Source organism: Thermobia domestica, chromosome 10, assembly GCF_964235325.1.
Source record: "Thermobia domestica chromosome 10, izTheDome1.hap1.1, whole genome shotgun sequence".
NCBI lineage: Eukaryota > Metazoa > Arthropoda > Insecta > Zygentoma > Lepismatidae > Thermobia > Thermobia domestica.
The window spans coordinates 186,695,659-186,717,926 of record NC_137463.1 but is presented as its reverse complement, the minus strand read 5'-3'; the positions used below and the strand labels follow the sequence as shown (position 1 = coordinate 186,717,926).

The window sequence follows — 22,268 nt, the reverse complement described above, 5'->3', positions numbered from 1 at the left end:
GGATGAATTGATGAAGGCATTGTGAATTCCTTACAACAGGGTGAATGGCGGTTGTTCATCGACGCCTCACAATTGTTTGAAATGTGTGCTTCTACATAATTTGAATTTTCACTCAGCCATTCCTATTGGTTACGCCGTTGCTATGAAGGAATCGTACGGAAATCTGAAGAGTTTGCTGGAAAAGATGCAATGTGCGAAACATGTGTGGCGATCTGAAAGTGATCGGTCTGTTGTTGGGTTTACATCAAGGGTACATCATTTTTTTAAATGCGAATTGCGACACGAGGACTAGGAAAAGGCAATACATTCAAATAACGTGGCTACTTGTGAATCGCCAGAAAGTGTATAATAACTCCTCCACAGCAAGTTAGAGCTGATGAAGATGTTCATGAAAGAATTGGGTCCAGGATTTCAATATCTAAGGATTAGGGTTTAGGTTTTTGGGCATCTATGGCCATGTAGCCCGTCACTTTTGAAGGATGACGTCTTTCGGTGAGCACACTATCCGGGGAAAGGATTGGGAAAGGAAGAAAGCGGCCTGGGACCTGTAAATTAGGTACCACCCCGGCATTTGCTTGGTGAAAATGAGGAAAACCTCATTCAGGATGGCTGGCCTGAAAAAGCGTTTTACACTTCTCGACCGAGTGCCCCCACCAGGAATCGAACCCGGGACCGCTCGCACTGAAAGCGAGAGCGCTAGCGACTACGCTACTCAGAACTACATCATTTAAGGAGGAAGTGTGGAAACATATTTAATATCTAATGTCAAATTGAAAGAAAGGGTGTTCATTGGGCGTCGCTGAGAAGAGGGAATGGCTTTCTTTCAAAGCAGTATGTGGTAATTTCTGGACTTTCTGGACTTTTGCCAGAATATCACCTACTTTTTCTATGATTGGTCACTTACTGCAAGAAGCATCTTGAACATCGACATTTGCAGAACAAAAGCAACTGTACCGTCTTTTGACTATTGCTTTTGATAATATATATACCTTGCCCATAAACAACACAAATTTCTTCACGGGGGGTTTGCGCCTTTATCGAAATGAAAAATGTAGAAAGTAGGCAGTGTTTCAGAGTGTTCACTCATCTTCGTGCCGCAATACCTTACGTTTGATTCTAAGAATTCCACCACTCTTTCCTCATCTACTAGCTTGCAACTATCATCTGTCAAATGGTGTTAGGTCTGACCCGTTGCGACTCATATACTCATATACATACTTAGATTTTGTACACTAACGCCATCTCATGTGCAAAGGGCTGAATATTTTTTACAGCTCTTTTCAGATGAGAAGCAGTAGCTAATGATACATGATATTTAGCACATCGTTGTCGGACTGTTGACTCCATCTTCCCTTTTCGCTCTTTCTTCAATTATCGTTATAGCAAATGAAATGACAGCGTTATCATAATGTCAAAAATATTATTCCAAGAAAATTTATAATATTCAGTGTCCATGCTGGGAATACAGATGTGAACTGAATTAATTGTCTTTATAATTTATTCCATTAGAACTGCTTAAAACTTGTCTATTTCATCCTGATATAACCATCGTCTATGATAGTTTGTATTTTGTCGATGTGTTAGCCTGAGGGAAATTTATTATAATAGGCTAAACATCTTATTAATCACTATTTCATGAAATCTTCTCTTGTAATTTCCCTATATGTTGTGCAAAGGATCAACCCCAGTCTTCCTGTTACGTGGCAGGGGCGGATCCAGAGTGGACTTCTTTGGGGGGGGGGAGAGAGAGGTGGGTTGTAATACTCCTGCTTAAAACTACTTTTAAGAGCTCCAAACTCTGGGATGGGTTTTATTTATACATAAAATAAGAAAGTTTCCTCTTCTGGGGAAGGCGATCGCTCTCTGGATCCGCCCCTGTTACGTGGTTAGTTCCCTCGTTGGCTTAGAGAGGCCTTCCTCCCTGAGGAATTCTTTGCTCCAGCACAAATGAGTCACACAAACGAAATAGATTCCAAAGCCCCTGTTTTTATAGTTTTAGAAATTAAGTTTTTTACTTTTCATCCTCTAATTCAAATTTCTTTCTTACCTTAAAAAAACTATAAATAGTTCTTAAAACCACTTTAAAAACTGGCCTTTTTAAAAAATATTTTCTATAACTCACGAACGAAAACACAACTGAATTGTATTTATTATACTATGAAAGAATTTAAGGAACAGTTATACGAGTAAAGGTAAGATGCCTTGTTCCCGCGTACCTGTATCAGCTCTCTGCGTCTCGAAGCAGTGGCGGATCTAGAAGGTAAAAACGGGGTGGGGGCAACCAGAACCCAGACTATGATTGGTGTATCATGAGTTTACTATAAACTTTAAAAAATATATAAATAATAGCTTAAACTATTTTATCACTGTAAAAATTGAGGGGCCTAGGTCCCCGGCTGTAGGCTAGATCCGCCACTGTCTCGAAACAGTTAAGTTTGTTTCGGGTGCAATAATTTATAGTACAGTTTAGATGCCTGCATGTTTGTTCAGTAACCATGAGTTTTTATGTTGAGTAGAAGGGAAGAAAGAGAAGGGGAAATGGATTGTGAGATAGTCCAACGTGAAACACGAAGAAAAAATCACATTACCTGTACCGGATAAATAAATGTTTGCTTTAAAATTGTTTTTCGAAGCAAACAGAATCTTCTACTTCCTTTATTTACACTACTTGTATTGTATTATACATATGAAAAGGTTTGTTTACTAATACGAAGTTACGCATGAATCTCAAACTAAAGACAAACCAAGTAGCGTGAGTAAGAAGTTATTTTGTTTACTATTCTGTGATACGTTATGAGTTCAATTTCTTATAAGAGGGAAATATTGAACAAAAGCTTAAATCAAAATCTACTATTACCCGACCAGCGAACGAATGCGAGTGCTAAAATGTAAATAGCAGTGTTTTCTATTGGTTTACTTTTAATTAATCCATCAGAATTCTTTTTGTCTTGTTCGTCATAAGCCATTTCACGTATATATACAGTATTTTTTTTTAAAAAGTCATCCAATTTCTTGCAACCAATGTTGCACATTTTAATGCTTAGAGTTGAAATAAAGATCACAACTGGTTAAAGATGTTTGCCTTTGTCTTTGAATTGCATATATGAAGATAACAATACAAGGCTTTTCAGAAAGAGGCAGAAAGCTAAGTGATGAGGGCAAGTTTCATTAAACCAGATCATACATCTGATAAGCTTGAGCTACAGGTACCTTGTGCTTCCAAATTAGTTTTCTCAAATCAATTGACAAATATCATTACCATGATGTTTAGTGGAGTAAAGTGTAAGCGTCTTGTCGCACAGGCACAAAGATAACATTAGGCTCCCAGGTTTCAAAATTACACTGTTTGTGAAAACAGTCTGTAGAATTTTATTCTTTATCACTTGAGTGCTAGAATCAGAGATAAATATAGAGGCAGTTCAAGCGAAATTTCTGTCTTCGTAAATAAAAGTTGTGAATTTATTATATCCTGAAGCAATGATACTTATACTTACACCACCCATACACTCATGCTTTATCAAATATTTCCACTCTAACCCTACCAAATGACTTGATTTCGATAATGATCCTAAAAGAAAGGTGTACTGTAATCAAATTTTACAAGTGAATTCGGAAAAGCAAGTTATCCATTCCCAAGATGAGACAAAAAAATATAGACCAATCTGTTTGCACAAATGGTTCCTTTCGGAGTTATAGGCTGACGAAAACATGAAAAAATGAATTTTGAATGTCCGTAGCTCCAAAACTATGCGACCTACCGTAGTCGGGTGAAGAGTTCATTTAGGAACTAGTAATATGTGCGTTATCCAAAAATAAATGTTTCAGAATCCTAAGGTACTCACGCAACAATTTTTATAGAGTGAGTTTGGCTCCGGGCTTATAATCTGAAGTACCGGTACCGGTACTCACCAGCTACCTTTGTAAAAATTGTTGCAGAATTACCGCAGGATTCTGAAGCATGGATATTTGGACAGGGCACATACTAGTTCCTAGATGAAGTTTTGACCCGATTACGGTAGGTCCCATAGTTTTGGAGCTATGGACCTTTAAAGTTCATGTTTTCGGGTGTCAAAAACTCCGAAAGAAAGCATTTGTGCACCCAGGTTCGTTTATACCTTTCGCCTTATCTTAGTGTCAGAATCACCTGAGTCATATATATATATATATATATATATATATATATATATATATATATATATATATATATATATATATATATATATATATATATATATATATATATATATATATATATCGGATGTTAATGAACTATACCGATGAACTTTTAAGAGGTGATTCCTCACATCAAAATAAGAGAAAAAGTTCCTATGGACCTATGGCTAAAAGTGCATAGTTTCAGAGCTAGGGCTGTCCAAAATTGCGAAAAAGCCAAATTTCATGAGGCCCTATTTCGAATACGAGAGAGAGTGGATGGTGGTTCTTATCAGCGTAAAGGAAGCCACGCATAAATAATCCAAAAGTGCATATTTCCTCAATTGTCAATAGGTGTAGAGGGTATTCCCTACAGGGTGTAATTCTCAGATATGTTTTCAATGGAGTTTTCAGAAATACCCTGATTTCAAGAAGGGTCCAAATGAGGCAGAAGGTAAACCTTGACAACAATGGACATCCAGTGCATCGGAAGGAAGTCGGAAGTGTTAGAAACTGGCATCTCCATGATTCTTTGTGTTCGGAATAACGTGTGATGTATTTCGTCACGGTATATTTTACGATTTCTTCACTTATAAGCGTGAAAGGAAACATTGCACCATGCGTTTTCCCGAGTACGGGAAACCGTGCTGCTGACGATCCTTAACACTTCCGACATCGCGCTAAAGTATTCCGTGTTCACTGCTACCAAGGCTTATCGTTTGCCTACTTTGGACTAATCATAAAGTCAGAGCATATCTCAAAATTCGGTTGATGGCATGTCTGACAATTTCACTCTGCAGGGAATAATCTGTACACTCATTGAACATTAATGAAATATACACTTTTGGATGCGTATGCGTGACTTTCTGTATGCTAATAAGGACCACCATCCACAGTCTCTGGAATTCGAAATATGGCGTCTTGAAATTTGGCTTTTTCGAGATTTTGGACAGCTAAAACTGCACTTTTCGCTATACGTCAATATGAAGTTTTTCTCTTATTTTGATGTGGGAAATCACCTCTTATAGTTTGTCGGTATAGTTCATTAACATCCTGTGTATATATATAGACTACACACTATAGTTTATCCAAAAATGTCTATATATGTAGATACTATACCAAACGTAATCAACAGCTTGACAGGTGAAGATATCTCACAAAATGTGTATCTACTCGTAGCAAACGTAATAGTGTTAACTTAATGCAGGAATGCAAATAAGCAACTAAATTTTACTAACCCAAGAAAAAACCTACTAGCCCATATCCCAGTCTTTATAGTTTGAGATAAATAATAGTGATATTAAGAACTCGCCCGCACCAATGAATCACTCGCCTCGGCGAGTGGTTATTTGCATCCCTGACTTAATGTCTAACAAAACTTGATATGTGTCGTTTTCTTTATAAAAAAAAAAAAAAGATTCACACACACACATTATATATAAATGTGTGTGTGTGATATTTTTTTTTTAAGAAAACGACACATATCAAGTTTTGTTAGACATTAAGTCAGGGATGCAAATAACCACTCGCCGAGGCGAGTGATTCATTGGTGCGGGCCAGTTCTTAATATCACTATTATTTATCTCAAACTGTAAAAACTGGTAGACTGGGATATGGTATATCTATATCTATCTATCTATCTATCTATCTATATATATATATATATATATATATATATATATATATATATATAGATATAGATATAGATATAGATAGATAGATAGATAGATAGATATAGATATATAGTGGCGGATCCAGGATATGATCAGAGGAGGGGCTAAACCATAGTTTGCCGCTTTATCCAGTGTAAAGCAGGATTAAAGCCCATTTTATCAAGTGTATACCTGAGCGTCAAGAGGAGGCTATAGCCCCCCTTGGATCCGCGCCTGTATATATATATAAAATGTGTGTGTTTATAATATGTGGTACTTTATTTCTCGGTAATGACTGACCGGATTCGACCCAATGTGGTGAGTAAATATAAAGGCAATGGCCTAGAAAATAAGAAGTATTGTTTGGTGGCTGGACTAAGTCAGGGACAGGCTTGTGTTAGTTGTTGTACTTTATTTCTTGGTAACTACTGGCCGGATGTCAATGAAATTCGGTGAGCATTGCCTATCGTCTAAAGCAGCGGTTTTCAAACTTTTTTGCTCACGGAGCACGTTTTTTTTATACATAATATCAAGCATGCGGAGTTCCAACATACTACCACCACCAAGTAAAAATACAAAACAAAACCCGATGATCCACAGAGCGAAATCCCTCCAGAACTGAATCGATGCTGATTTTTTTTCCTTGTCCACATAGCGTTTTCATCTCGCCTTTTATGGTGAAGAAAAAAATTAGTAAAATTGAAAAAAAAAAATCTGAATGTAAAAAACACTAAAAATGCCCTGTTTCCAGTAGAGGGACCGACCCTTCCTCATCCACTCGTAATAGCCAAAAGAACAACAAAAGGGGTTTTATTTTTCAGGCGAAGGGATAAGAATCAACTCAAATTTGTGAGCTGGGGGATTCAGTTAGGAAAAAATGATGCAGGAGCGTTCCCAGCTAGGTGTTTTTTTTTCTTTCTCTGCTGTGTGGAAAGTTCGGTTCGTTTCCTTGTTAGCTATGTTTTTGGCTGAAGGAATCAGTATTCAGACGGGAAAGCACAATAGCATGGGTCGAATCCACTGTCTTCAAGAAGTACCTTACTGCACTCTTGAACTTCCCGAGCTCTCCTTCCTCAAAAGCAGTTTGCTCCATTGCTGAACCCACCTCACCCTCCCCACTCTCAATTCATGGTAAAGTAATAAACAAACAAACATAGAAAGGTATTCCTCCTAAAATAATAAATATCAAGTAATACGTAGTTAGGCGACAGTTGTGTTAACACCTCTCTTCCCTGTATAGGTTATGTCTTTAAATAAAGAATGCTATACAGCATTTTTCTGCTGAAATGAAAAAAAAAAAAAAATGTTTGAAAATGTTTGAATATTGATTCAAAGGTTTATCTTGTGGTTGAAAAGAGCTATTGTCTTGTGCTCTCTGTCACTTTCTGTAGCAATGTTTAGTATTCCTTTTCTGTTTTTTCAAAGTTCATAATGAGAAAGATAAATTATGTTAATTTGTACTTTTCTCATATTCGTAAATTTGATATAATTGGCAGGTCGTTTTGAAGAAACATTGTGTAATGTGCAAATAACATCAAAATTAAATTGGAGAAATCCAGGAATATTTTGTAGGTTTTTATTTTATTTTAATGTTGAATTTAATGATATCATTAGAATTTCTTCAGATAAAGTGTCACGGAACCTGAACATAGACTTCGGGGAGCCCGAGGGCTCCGCGGAGCACACTTTGAGAATTGCTGATCTAAGGGATAAAAATCGCTGTATTTGATGTCCGGGCTTGGCCAAGGACACGATCAGCTCGGCTCGTCTTTCATTTAATATGTTATTTTTTGGTAAGTAAGATACTGGCCGGACTTGAAGTAAATTGAGTGGACAGGTAGCCCTTGGGCTAAAAAATAAAGCTCTCTATCTATATTTGTTGGCAATAGAGGCTGTATTCCAGAGCTTTACACGCCGGGAGTTCGGTTCACCTCGGCCTGTTTTATTCCGTTCCCTTTCTTCCTAATTTCTCCTCATTTACATTACCTGTTATCTCTGCCCAATCTCCTATCATAAAATTCCATTATTACGTCATATATTGGCCAGTTGGAAATGACTGATACACAACAATAGCAATAGCAATGGTAAAGGAAATTGGCCAGGGCATATTTTTAAATGTACCATTGCACCATTCGTGTGGCGGAAATGAGGAAAAAAAACTCTGGAAGACTGGCCACCGGTTTCGAATTTTGGGGCTTCCCGATTGTTAAACAAGATCGCTAATGTCGCTTAAGAGTCTTCATCCCGGCGAAATTTAAATACCGCTAATTTTACAGTAATTATGTGATATCTTCAAATAGATAAAAGATAATCGAAATGTGGAACAAGAGCGCCCTAGACAATATTTTTTTGCGTGAGGTACCGTTATCACAAGTCACCTAGCAGCTTTCCGTTTTCAGCTGTTTAGAAACGCGAAAATAAATGCCGATTTTCAAAATGGCTCGAAATCGAAAGCAGATAAGTGAGTCGTGATAACGGTTTCTTATGTAAATTAATATTGTCTAGGGCGCTCTTGTTCCACATTTCGATTATCTTTTATCTATTTGAAGATATCACATAATTACTGTAAAATTAGCGGTATTTTAATTTCGCCGGGATGAAGACTCTTAATGTTTTAGTAGTTTATTTTCTGTCAGTTACAACAATGCTTTACTCATGTTAAACTAATTTTTTTATTTGAAATGAGAGCGAGAATGGTGAATCACAACTTTCAACGTTAACTAAAATTATTAGCTATTGACTTAAAAAAATTCGAAAGTATTAATTGAAAAATGAAGTTATATCTAATATTATAAGGGAAAAACAAATACATGATTCTAGATCGTTCGAAGTGGGCCTGATACAAACATTTTCCGTTCTCACATTATTTACTCAGCAGGTCCATCTTCAAATGGAGAAATATATTGCAATAGATTATAGAAAAAAATCAAAGTTAAGATAAATACTTTCAATCGGGAATCGAACTCCTCTCTTTGAGATGTAATGTTGATGTATCGTTGCTAAAGAAACCCTGTGGAGGTACATTAAAAAGTAAAGAAGAAATGGTAGTATTTTTTTTCTTACGTAAGACCTAAAGGGAAGCTACACCTATTGGAATTGGTGTAAGAGTGTTTTGAAGATTACTTTTTATACTAGAAATCTCTGACAACCCCGCATTACTTTTTTGACTGCTTTTCACTGGAAAAGTATAGACAGCCTGTCAGCTGTATAAGGTTATGTTTAGAGCACAATTTGGGAGTCCAAGAGAAAAGGGCGAGGAAATAAAATCGAAAGGCGAAACTTTCTTGGAGGCACTGGCTCCGTTCAATAACTCAATATCCCATTTGATACTGCTCCGTGGCGGCGTCGCTTCGTAAGTAGCCCCAGGATCGAATTAAAGGAAACCAACTTTTATGGCAGATAGAAGAGAAAGCAAAGGTCCTTTCTTCAGACATTTCTCAATTGAGAAACTCAAAGTAGAAGGAGCAGTGAGATCGGAGAAGTGGGAGAAAGATGAAACAACAAAAGTCCTGAAGGTAAACTTCTTCAACTTCAAATATGCATCTAGTCTGTCTGAGAAGTGTATACATTATGTAAGGGCTAGCATAAAGGAACGAGGTCTCGTACTTAGCCGTGCTTGGCTGATCATAATCCGATGTTATATAAAGTTTTCATATCTGTATTAGGATGCTTGAACACAGGGTGTAACAGCATGAGTAAACCTCATTGAGAAGAAAAATAAATGAAGTTTTATGTTTGTTATTCCTGGATGTCTACAGCGTGGTCCCAGGTTCTGTCCCACCAGTGGTTCCCTTTTTTTTTTTTTTTTTTTTTTGACTGACGACATACCTAAGGAAACGCCCGCGACATAGCGACACGCTGGTTTTATTTATTATTAATAACCATTAACCCATCTCTTTTTTATTTTGCATTTTGATTTAGTTTGGAAAATAGACAGTTTTTTACCCTTTCTTGGTGAATTTAGTGTCATTTCTTTTCGCTGATCTCTCATTTGGCTAATTGTGATACTGGGTCGAAAATGACCCGAGGGGGCAAATATATGAGCTTTAGCAATAACAAAATTTGTAAGTGGGTCGTTTTCGACCCGGGGGAGGGGGGGGGGATTTAAATCAGTTGTTTCTAGAAAGTTGTGACCCTTACTAAGCATTGTTGTTGCCGCTTGAGGCGTTCATTGGTATAGTATGTCTCAAAGTTCTAAAATCACGAAACGCTTAAATGTGATTTTAATAATTATTAAAATTTCGCATCACATTTACAATTTCGATGACATTACGGACAAATGAATGTTGCGACCTATCGGTTCTACCCATTGCCTTAGGCTGCTCTTATATGGAAACAACCTAGGGAGTTTCTTTGTGACAATAGCTTTTATTTTCTTATTCAAATGTGCGTGTATGATTGTGAAGAAAGATGTATACGAATCCAGTTCGTTTGTTTAATGAAGTTTAGCGCCCGTTTTTAGCACCAAAGCTATATAAGACGTTGACCTATAGTTTAAGCTGGAACATAGACTACCGTAATGGGTTCAAATTTCAATGTTTTCCTACCGGGAATTGCATCCTGTGACCACGTGTATTAAAGTCGCGCGCGGTAGCCATTAGACCAGTGGATATATATATATATATATATATATATATATATATATATATATATATATATATATATATATATATATTTACAAATCCGTGGATTATTACTCAACTATCTATTTCTACTTTTGTATAAAATGATTGAGTAAAACATGAAATAAATTCTACTTTTATCTCTCTTGTAACTATATCGTTAGCACATGCGTCTTTGGTGTAGCAAATCCGGTTTTAATTTAATCATGTGGGTCGGATTTCACATTGAGCTGTAAGTCCACGTCTCATATAGCTCGTTGATAAAGAAGGCGTTAAACTTCAAACCAACAACAACAAATTCCTACTTACATATTCATTTTGTAACAAACATGTGAAGATATTCCGTAATGTATTGTTTTCAATGATTTGTCTTAATGCAGCATTTTTCAAACTGTGCTCCATAGTCCTCGAGGTCTTCTTAGATTGAACATTTGTTCAAAATGAACAAAATAAATAAATCCAGGTGATCTCGTATCAACCATAATACCTGAAAATCTTAGAGTTTAGCAATTACACAAGCAAGCATCTCCCACTTCCTTTCCCAAGATTGACGTTTTCTGAAGTTTATTATTCTGTCTATTCTTAATAGCATTCAGTTATTAAAATACTAATATGTCATTTCCTTTTATTAATACCAATATAAATTTAAGGGAATTTTGATTAATACTATTTTTTTTAAGACATAAGTATGCTGGTATTAGCTTACAGTATGCTTAAAAGATAACTAAGAAAATGATTTGCTTCCGAAGGACAGATGATTATTTTAGTTCGTTGGACATTCTGCTCATAAAAGTGGACTTCACTTGAAAAAGTCTGAAAAATATTTGTCTAATTGACTCAGTACATAGAGTATGCAACTTTGAGGGATAAGGTAATATATTTTTTGTCTTATTTTTCCTACGACATTTTGCAAATTAACTGTGGTACAACAGGAATATCATAATTTTGAATTTGCAACACTAACACTACACTAACAAAATCACTATTTTAAATGTCGCTGGCTGGTACAGTCTATCTCAAAATTTATTTTAAGTTATTATTAAAAGATTCTATGGTCAAATATAAAATGTGTCGCATATGCTTTATGGTGGTACACGCATTCATTTTTAAAATCTAAAATTTTAAGACAAGCCAGATGGAAGAGTCTAAGGTAATGAATAATGCTGCCATATCCGATTTGATTCCATACACCGAAACATAGGGGATAATTTCGTCTTTAACGAAAGGGTGCTGTGAGTTATTATTATTATTATTATTATTATTATTATTATTATTATTATTATTATTATTATTATTATTATTATTATTATTAACACAAAATACAGTAGCCTCTTTTTTGTCATAGCAGTGTAATATGCGTGAAAGAAGAAAAATCACTGTCTTTGAGATGTTTTCCACTGCACAGCTTTACTATTCGCCATTGATTTCCTAATTCAGCGATTGAGAAATTACGCAGTCATACACAGTACGTCAAAAGAGGTGTAAAAATCTTGTTTCATAGTACTTTCTGAATACTACCTCACTACGATGTATATATCTTGATACTATCCTTTGTTTTCCATTCTTTCAAAAATGTATGGAAAAGAGACGGATCAATACAGTTCACTTCATATGAAGTGATAATAATTTTCGCAAACTTTTGGCACTTGAGAACATGATTTAATTACCTGAAAACTTAATAGTGCGTGGATTTAGAAATGCAAATCACTTAAAGTTATGTTCAAAAGTTGCGATATCTATTGGGAAAGTGATATGTAAAGTTCTTTTTTGAGATACTGAATCAAATTCTGTCCAAGAACTTGTACTGTACACAGTAATTCACAGTCGCGTTCCTTCTGAATTAATAAACCAAGTAGCTCAAGGTTATACAAAAATTCAGAATCACCACTTTTTCAATATATTTATCTGATATGATTAAATCGAAGCTGTAGTTGACGGAGAATATAAATAATTATATTATTGTAATAATTATAATAATATACAGATATTACTTATGCATAGTACTTTGTACCGTCTTCACACTAGCTTAAGTTGCAATATTCAAGCAAGAAACCCCTGAAGCAATCACACCGTAGAAACGACCGTTATGCAAGTGCTACGGTGAATTATAAAATACATACGTATATGAACATCTTTTTTCTTAAATGTCTCTCCTTCATATGCTATCAAAGCTTTTTTTTTTCTTTTTTAATTTTGAAGAGAAACACGAACGACGAAATGAAATTTAATTAGAACTTCATTAACGACTGGTGAAAATATGTTTCTGTACTCCTCAATCTCTCCCTAATTTTAATTACAAACTGCCCTTAGTCCTTTTTTCGTTCTTACTTTTGCAACAGCGGAACTTAAATAGTCGCTCTTGATTAGACTTTTATGTATACAAAAGGATGTTTGAAGTTACTAAGTAACCTTGGAGACTCAACTTTTCTTTCAGCTCTGGAATTAAGAAGGTAATATTAAAAATCTCCGAAAATTACTTTTTGATGAAATGGTTTTATCACAACCTTTTTTCCCCCTCTTCTAAAATAAAACAACGAACTGCGTATTCATAATTGATTATTTGCTCAGTGACTCCTCTGGTGAGATTTATTTATGTTTTTTTTTAATGCTGTTTACAATGCTGTTGATCCTGAGGACATTTCCGATAGTCAAATGACTAGCACGAATGTCTTTAGTCAGCGTGGTGGTTCGGTTCTCGGTTAAGGCACTGAATTGATCGGTTCTCGTTGACTCTGCATTGTGAAACATGGTTTAAAAAATCGGAAATAACACGGATTTTAACTAATGTGCTGATAGCACGTTCCTAACTGTAAAAGTTGCCTTATCGTCCATACCCTCTCGTGACCTGTAATGCTACCGAGCTTTATGACATACAGGGCATTTCTCTTACAAGATTTCAAGATTTTATTTGAATGAACAAATACAGTATTTCGTTGAGTTTGGGGATTTGCGTCTCTTTCTGCAGCGAGGCGGTATGAGACGTAGACCTACATCTTAAGATAGGATCCAAACACATGAACTCTCACCGGGAATTGAATCAGGGTCTCTCGTACCGAAGACACGTATGCTTCCGTAAATGGATAAACAACAAATATTTCTTCCCTTGATGTGCGTGAGATATTTTAACAACTTTCTATAGTAGTCTTGAGAAGATTCACATACACAATGTGACTATTAGGAACGAGATTGATTTTTTTTTTTTTTTTTGATACGAAATTAGTTTTTAAAAATGAAATTTTGTCTTTAAGGTTTACGTCCCACGGTTATGCCGGATAGGCTAAAGGAGACGGCAATACGTTAATAAGTACTGAAGCCAGAAACGGTTGATTTCTACTATTGCCGGTTTCAGTGCAGGTATGTAAGAGTACAATTAATACCTATTCTTGGGACGATGAATCCATTCCGAAAATCGCATGGATCACCATTTTTTCTATGGTGATGAACATTCAAACCGGAAAAGGATGATTTCTATTACTTTAGGTTTGAATAGTGGGTTAAAAAGAGGGAGATTGAACCTATTCTTGGGACATTGAGTCCAGAGATGGAGTGGGTCAGTGGGGTGTGGGTCAACAGAACGTGATCCACTGCGAACCACCATCCACCGTGATCCATTCTAACCTACCGACCCACTCTGCCCAGTTCATTACACACTCATGTCCAAAATTATTGTCGCATGTCTATAAATATGTTGTAGAAATATAATTTGATATAAGAAATACCGGGAGAATTCGTTAATGTTAGCATGTGTATAATCGGCAAAGAGATGTATGTGGGAAATTCCATGTCAAAAGAGCAGTAAATAAGAACAATAAAAAGAAAATAAAACTTTGGTGTCCATTTTGCAACATTTTGTTTTACTCGCTCTAATTTTCGTATTTATAATTCTTTTCCTATGAAGTTTACCACAAATATACATTTCCCGATTATACACGTAGTATCAGGATTATTGTACCCTGCAAAATCATTATCAAATTATATTCTTACAAAAAGACAGTTATAGATATGCGACAATCATTTTGGACATGAGTGTACACAGCATCTTCTGAACATTGGTAAATTTGTCTACAGTTTAGTTTTATGGCCTCCATTTTTCTTCCTTTTTCATTTGTTTCTATTTATTTACCTGAGAGGAGTATATTGTAAAATTTCTCGGGTAGAGCAATAAATGTGCTCGGGCTTTGGACTTTCCCTTTACCTTTTTATTATAAAAAGTTTATGTACACAAATTATAAATAAGAAATTCCACTAATATTTAGGTAAGATTAGATAGGAGCCCGGTGACCAAGCGTCGTGAGGGGGGTGTAGATTAGGTATCTCTCTCTCGGTGACCGTGCGTCGTGAGAAAAAGGAAAGGAACCCGGTGACCAAGCGTCGTGGGTATAAGGATGGGTACCTCTCGGTGACCAAGCGTCGTGAGAGGGGTTTTAGGTGTTGCGATCAATCCGGGAAGATTGATGTTGGTCGAGGTGTGCAGGTCCTTTTTATCCTGTCTTGTCGGCTTCCTTCGTTGATTCTCGTCCTTCCGACTGTTGGCGATGGTGATCGACTCCTCTTCGGTACCGTCGTCTGTTTGTTTTTATTTATTACTAATACATGTAGTTCACACGTGGTTATTGCCTGGTACGGCAACGTGGGGAGCCTTACAATATCTAAGTGAAAAAAATCTGGCATTCTTGGATATTAATAGGGATTGATATTTGTAATAAGAGCAATACTACTTTCTACCTGGCTGTCGAAACACAGTCGAATCTAACACTGTTTTCTTCTTATACTTTGGCCTACTTTACTTTGATTTGAGGCTTTCAAATTTCATCCTACTTTCCACTGAAAAAGTATCTGTAGTTCTACAAGGAAATAATTATATATAATAATTATATTATTATATTAAATTGAAATTCATCATAATATGACCCATGACTAACACTTTACCATTTTATATAGTGAAGGTCAAATCCACTGGTATTGTAACAGAGCAGTGTTTGAACAATTAACAGTAGAAATTCAAACTCCGATTGGTGATAATTTCACAGCCTTGTTTTATTACAAGTGTAAACTCTTAATTCAGCTGAGAGGAGGGCGTGGATCATGGGTCAAAGTTAATGACGATGGGTTTCGGTGGGTGGTAGGTTAGAGTGGGTCCTGGTGGGTAGTGGGTCCAGTTGGTCGTTGGTCACCGTGGGCAGTGGGTCATGAGTCAAGTTTTCATTGACCCACGCTACCTCGGATTGAGTCAAAATGTAAAGAATATTTCTTAGAATTTGCTTTTACATATATGTCGGCAGACGGATGGACAGATGTAGATGTTCTGTAAAGCTTTCTGTACTTATGGATAGCATAGTTTGAAATTCTAAAGAGCAAAATCTTTAGCCCAAAAATGAACTTCCGTAACCATTATCTCTATGCACTCAACTAATGCTTCGAGCTCCCTTTGGCTAAGCGGTTAGCGTACACGCCTTTGGCTTGGGAGACCCGGGTTCGATTCCCGGCGGAAGCTCATGTGGCTCGGATTCCACGTTAAACTGTAGGTCCACGTTTCATATAGCCTCGCTGCTGAAAGGGACGCTAAACTGGCAATCAAATCAAATCAACTAATGCTTCTTACCTATAATATTTTTTCCTGTTATGCTACACTTTTCTATGACTATTTTCCCCCTGAATGCTTTTTAGCATTTATCTCTTCTTTTCATTGATCATTTCTTTCAATTATTTGTTGTTTCTCTTGTGTCTAAACTTCCTACTTTTACCTTTTTATTTTGCTCTCTTGGCATGAATGTCTTTGATAATTGCATTTCGGAAAATTGCCTTTGTTTCTCATGAGAAGCTTTGTGGGTTTCTTCTTCACGATTTATCTCTTCCTTCTTTTTTTATTTACCAAAGATCTTTTTTCTTCTCGGTATTGTTTCTCTTCCCTTCTTTTTTTAGGTTTTTTACTTGCCACAATCAAAACATATGTTCAAAGTGATCGGTTTTAATTAAAAGGGAAACCGAAACCAGAAAGGAACCATTTATTTTTCGTGTCATCCTCTCCGCAGACGCTTGCCTGCAATTAAGGAATAGTTAAGGGATCAAAATGTGACTGCAAAAAGATTGAAACGTTTAAAATTTTGCCTGATTAAATGGCTACTATTTTTTTTCTCCGTTTCTAGTATAAGCCAAAAGAAGTATCTACTTTTTTATGGTAACTACCTATAAGTAGTATGTGCTTCACTGTTATGAGTACTACGCATATGCCATATCAAAAGACAAACCACATGTTGATGCTAGTGATCTACTGACTGGTCCACGCTTAGTTGCATGCATGGGGAGCATACCCGCGACCGTTCGGTCTATTTGATGGACGGGTTCCGCGAAAAATGTGCCGCACCCCGCCCGTAGTTCCTCGATACTTTATTGTATCCACGTGCACATGATGCACCGTCAGAATTTGTCCCCTAATTCTGACTCGCCAAAGCGATGTAACCCCCATTCTCTGAGTGAGTGGGATACGCCCACTGCGCGGCCGGACCAAGTCCTGAGTCCCTACCAGTTGACCTACTGGTTGAGGCAGACTGCTAGCGAGCCAGTCCTACCATGCTCTGTATCCATGACGCCCGAGCGTTATAAGGCAAGCTCACGTCCCGCCCGTGTTCACCGTTACCCAGATTCCTGGGATTGGCTTCCACAAGCTACCGAATACCACGGTATGACCACAGCCCGGGAGAGTCCAACCCAAATTCGGGGCTCCAGGTAATCCCGGCCCTGCCTACCTCTATCGTTCAACTGGCAACCGCCTTGTCGTGTAGAGGTACCACGCACACGTCGAGATACTCCCGTATCTCATCCCGGACGCAATGGTATGTGTTAAGTCACCATTTGAGTTTGGTGCCGGCCCATATCCTACAGAGTTTCCTCCCTTTGACGAGATCAGAACCGTTACCCAGATTCCTGGGATTGGCCCATCTCCACCCCCTTTTGGTCCCCTAGCAGGCAGGAATCCGACACTCCCCCCGGTAGGGTCGTCCAAACAATATGGGACTCTCTAATCACGGTAGAGGTACACCGTACATTACCAGAGCCAATGACTGATGTAGACCGTTTGCTCAAGGCAGACATTATCATTTGGGAGCCGTGTCTCCCCTGGTAGGCGCGCCCAAATAATACGGGGCTACCTATCTTTAACGTGTTTAGGTACCACGTACACGTTGTAGCAAGCTACTTGTCCGAATCCCAATGGTACGTGTAAGCCACCATTAGAAGGGACACCCACACCCTTGCTTCGGTAGGGTCGTTCAAACAATACTGAACTACCTCTTCTTACGAGAGAGTTTAACCGTACATTACCAGGTAGGGTCGGGTCTCCTGCACCCAGTGAGACAAACCGAAGCCTGGGACGAAGGAGTTACACTTCCCTAGCACTCCTGAGGTACGAACATGCATTAGGATACTAAGTATCCCATCCCGGACCCAAGAGGACGCACTACACGCTCTTTGAGGGCGGCACCGTCCCTCCCGGTAGGGCGCTGGATCCGACCACACTCTTGGACACACCAGCTACCCACTCTTTTTGGCGTGTTGGAGTACCACGCAGCCTTATCTCCCGGACCCAAGGACACGGCCTAGTTGCCCATTTCGGGGGATACTTAGGCTCATCCCCGCCGGTAGGTACGGCAGTCAAAGGCCACCTACCTCGCTGAGGACGTGACGAGGTCACAGGTACTCTCCCAAATCCAATGGCACGAGTTAGTCTCCCATTTTGGAGGATAGCCGACGCCTCACCTCCGCCGGTAGGTTGTTGTCCTGCTTTACATTTAACCTCACAGAAGAGGTTGACGCTCGTACAGGACATTCGAGATGGAAGTCTGTTTCCAAACCTCTCATTCGAACCAATCTGCCCCACTGGCACACTGTGGCCACAATGCATGGCACAGGCATTGGGCCAGCGGGGGTCAAGACAAACCACAATAGATACAGTCTTCTTTTTCTTTGTATATACAGTAAATTATTTTGCAGTAAGCGCTCTTTAATTCGACACGTTCGGTACCACAGCCGTGCCAGATTAGCGATGTTGCCCAGAATATTGCATCAGTGTTGTAGAAAATACTTGTTAGTGAAATATTTATCGCTGTTTCACCAATGATTGTGTCCACTGGTGAAGAACTTTTATTGTGTTTAAATCTTGCTTCATTTCAACCTTAAACTCATTTCGAAAATCATCTGAAACAGTCGCTTCATTTGGTGAGGCAGGAGGGGCAATTGCCCTGAGTTTGAGAACCACATCCTTTTTAATAAATTGTGTACTGCATAGTTTGGATAAAAAAGTACTGGCAATACTATTGTTACCTCAGAGGGTTGTCTCTCAACACTGCAAGAGTTCCGTAGCTGATAAGGGAATGTGAGGCGAGGAAATGTGGCAGGTGGTAATGAATGTGTGTTGTTCAGTCAACAGCAGAAGTGCCGTAAAATAGAAGAGGCTAGCGGAAGCGCCATACCAACGTATTTCGGAAAGACAAACAACGAGCGTGGATGAAAATTAAAGTGGCAGTACAGTACCACAAAGACTTTCTATCTGTGATCCCAGTCACCGATTTGGTGAGTAGCTGTACTGTCTCATGTCACCGTAACGTTAGCCGAAATTAAAACTAATCAGTGTATCTACCTTTGGAATAATGAATCTACTTATTCCTAGACGGCCAACCAAGTTTCGCTCCTCAGAATCAAGATGAAAGTGGATAACGCCTTACAGTCATCTCCGTCTTTTTTTTTTTTTTTTTTTTTTTTTTTTTTTTTTTTTTTAGATGAGTGTAATATTGGCTTGATGCAAACTAAGGCAATGGATGGCTCAAGCATGACATACTTTCGGCATCATGTTTCCGATAGTTCCAAATATGCTACATACATTTGGAAATTCCAATGGTTTATGTTAAACGTTGACCTATAAACCTTACCCTAAAGTAGAGCATTGTTATGTTTGTTTAAATTTTTGAAACAAGGAACTCTGAAGCAGAAATAAAGACAAGAAAGGCAAGAAAACACACCTGTATAAAAATAAATTTGAAATATAAAACTACCCTATGCTTTCCTTATCTCAAAACCGTACTCTTTGGAGCTGATAATAGACTTCTTGAATCATTCCACTGTCGTTGTAATCAGAAGTTATCAAACTACTGTTAAGAAGAGTCATAACTAGCCCGTCAAATAAAAAAGAAAGAAACTATTCTTTCACTGCACGTTCTCTCAGTGCATATAATTAAGACAAGTAGCGATTTACATTTCTTGCTCTGAAGCCTCTCCATATGGGAGTAGTTTGCGTGGGAACATAAGTAAAATCGCAGCACGCAGAAAATCTAATTTAGCTTTTGAATGCACTTTGCAACATAAGGGAGCGGAGCTAGGCAACGATTATGTAACTTATCTCTAATGCCTCCATATACTCCTTTAAGTTTTATAACTACATTAATTATCTCCAAATCACTCTTTATGTATTTGTAAATAGAGGGGTCTTAAATACGGGATGGATGTTGATCTTTTAGTTTAACAGTACGCTTTGAACCTTTGTATTTTGATAGCGTCGTGTACTGAACTAATTAGCAACTATAATTTTTCTATCCTCTTAATTATATATATATATATATATATATATATATATATATATATATATATATATATATATATATATATATATATATATATATATATATATATATATATATAATATTTGTGGGTGTGCTGTAGTCTTATCTAATTCTCCTGTTTCTAACGTAGTTTGTACCTCATGAGAACAAAGTTTGAAGATAGGAATTATTCTCCATTTGTTAAGAAACTTTGTAAACAAATTAATTTAATATTCCGTTTTCTAAACAACTTGTGGAAATCTCTTGAGGAAAATTGTAAGACTAATGTTTTTCTTCTGTGTTTCTTTCAGATGTGGATATATGCCTTGGGCAGAACTATTCAAGCAGCTGCTGCAGTTGGGACAGACGTCAACCGCTCTGATCTCTCGTCGCAGTTTTGTGACATTCTGAACTTGATGACGCAGAGGGAACCGAAGTGCAGGGCCTCTTTGATGGATGTTCTCAACGTAAGTTAACTAACCTTTTTCCCCTCGTTTTTTTTTTTTCAAACCATGGCCTTTTTTTTTTCTACTGTCAGTAGTGTACTAGATTTTGTACTAGAAAAGCAGCTCTGGATTTTCGATTGGTGTTTGAGACATCTTTTTTCTATAGTGGCGGCTCTTGAGGGACGTTACTTAGGCCAAAATTTTAACTTTTATCGCTACAAGTGACTTTTATCGCTACATTTTAACTTTTATCGCTATTTAATTTTTACCAGTTTAACTTCCCTTAGGAACCGCCACTGGAATTATAGAAGTTGAGCTTCACAAGTATACATTTTAGTTGCACATGAAAGAGACATCAGGTCAAATTTTGTAAACTTGATAGTGGATTGACTTGGTGCTGGAATAAAAGAAGCACTAAGGGCAGGATTTCAGCATAAATTGAGTTGGTAGTCTCACATGTTATTTATCACATCGTCCAAAGACATTCAATGCAATTGGATTTTTTTTTCATAGCTTGTGGAGGGATAAATTGAAAAGTCAATGAGTTAGGCAATAATTGTAGAAGCTTCCATCATAGATTGTGTTGTTGAGTAGTAGATAAATACATCAGGAATTAGACTAAGAACATACGTATGCTTAGTAACAATAAATGTTTTGTACTGTCTAAAGATCCATAATGAGAATAATTTATAACATGCTTGCCTTTGGTGTTTCTTTTACTGTAATGATTTTCAAGTACATTCTGGAATGATACTCACATCAAATAACATTAAATAAATTAAGTAAAGTTTAAGTAATCCGAACAAAAAGGAGCAGGATGTATATAGAACAGTGTTGCAGAAATTACGGAGGAATATTCTTAAAATGTGAACGAATGGAACTCACAAATAATTTAAGTGTCAATCAAGACCATAAATGCAGACAAAGTATTAAAACATGGTCAGAGTAGGTCTACTTATTTTATCAACTTCAGGTAGTATTTATTTATGAATTTACAAACAGCTTTAAATTGGATGACAATGAAACAAGTTGGTAGAAAAAGTACGTAGCGAAACACACTAACAAAATTCATAAACATATCCATCACACATTCCAATTTCAGGTATGGTGAATGACATCGGGCATATGACCTCCTCTACTGCGCTGGAATGTAATAACTCTGTTCGTGAAATTCGCTATGACTGTCTAACAGCCACACTGTCACGAACTACCGCAATGTTTTGCTCAGAACGACCACTACGACGACGCCCTGGACCTCTGGCGTAACTTGAAGCTTGAGCGCCCCACCCGCAACCCTTACTAATTAGTTATGCGCCATTACTTTCTTCATATTTTGTGCCCTGCTTTCTATATATTTTTCGCCCCTGGAGCTCGTGCGCACGGGTCTAGGTCAAAACCCCCACAGCCAAAACCCCCACACTCAAGAAATGTCAAAACGCCCACACGATCGGTCATAACCCCCACACAAATGGACAAATCCCCCAAACGCACGAACGGTCAAAACCCCCACAGCCAAAACCCCCACACTCAAGAAATGTCAAAACGCCCACACGATCGGTCATAACCCCCACACAAATGGACAAATCCCCCAAACGCACGAACGGTCAAAACCCCCACAGCCAAAACCCCCACACTCAAGAAATGTCAAAACGCCCACACGATCGGTCAAAACCCCCACACAAATGGACAAAACTCCCACACATAGCAACGGTCACAATCTCCACATAAATGGACAAAACCCCCACACAAATGGACAAAACCCCCACACAATCGGACAAATCCCCCACACTCTGAAAATACCGTGAT

General features: G+C 37.7%; 1 protein-coding gene across 1 annotated transcript in view; it reads left to right on the top strand.

Moving 5' to 3' along the window:
• The window catches only part of LOC145662882 (tyrosine-protein phosphatase non-receptor type 13-like), a 1,067,674-nt gene that overhangs the window by 757,588 nt on the left and 287,818 nt on the right, over positions 1-22,268 (top strand). Inside the window, exon 4 of the mRNA XM_081728845.1 lies at positions 20,328-20,483. Within this exon, the coding sequence (XP_081584971.1) occupies positions 20,328-20,483 (156 nt within the window). The remainder of the gene's footprint in view (positions 1-20,327; positions 20,484-22,268) is intronic.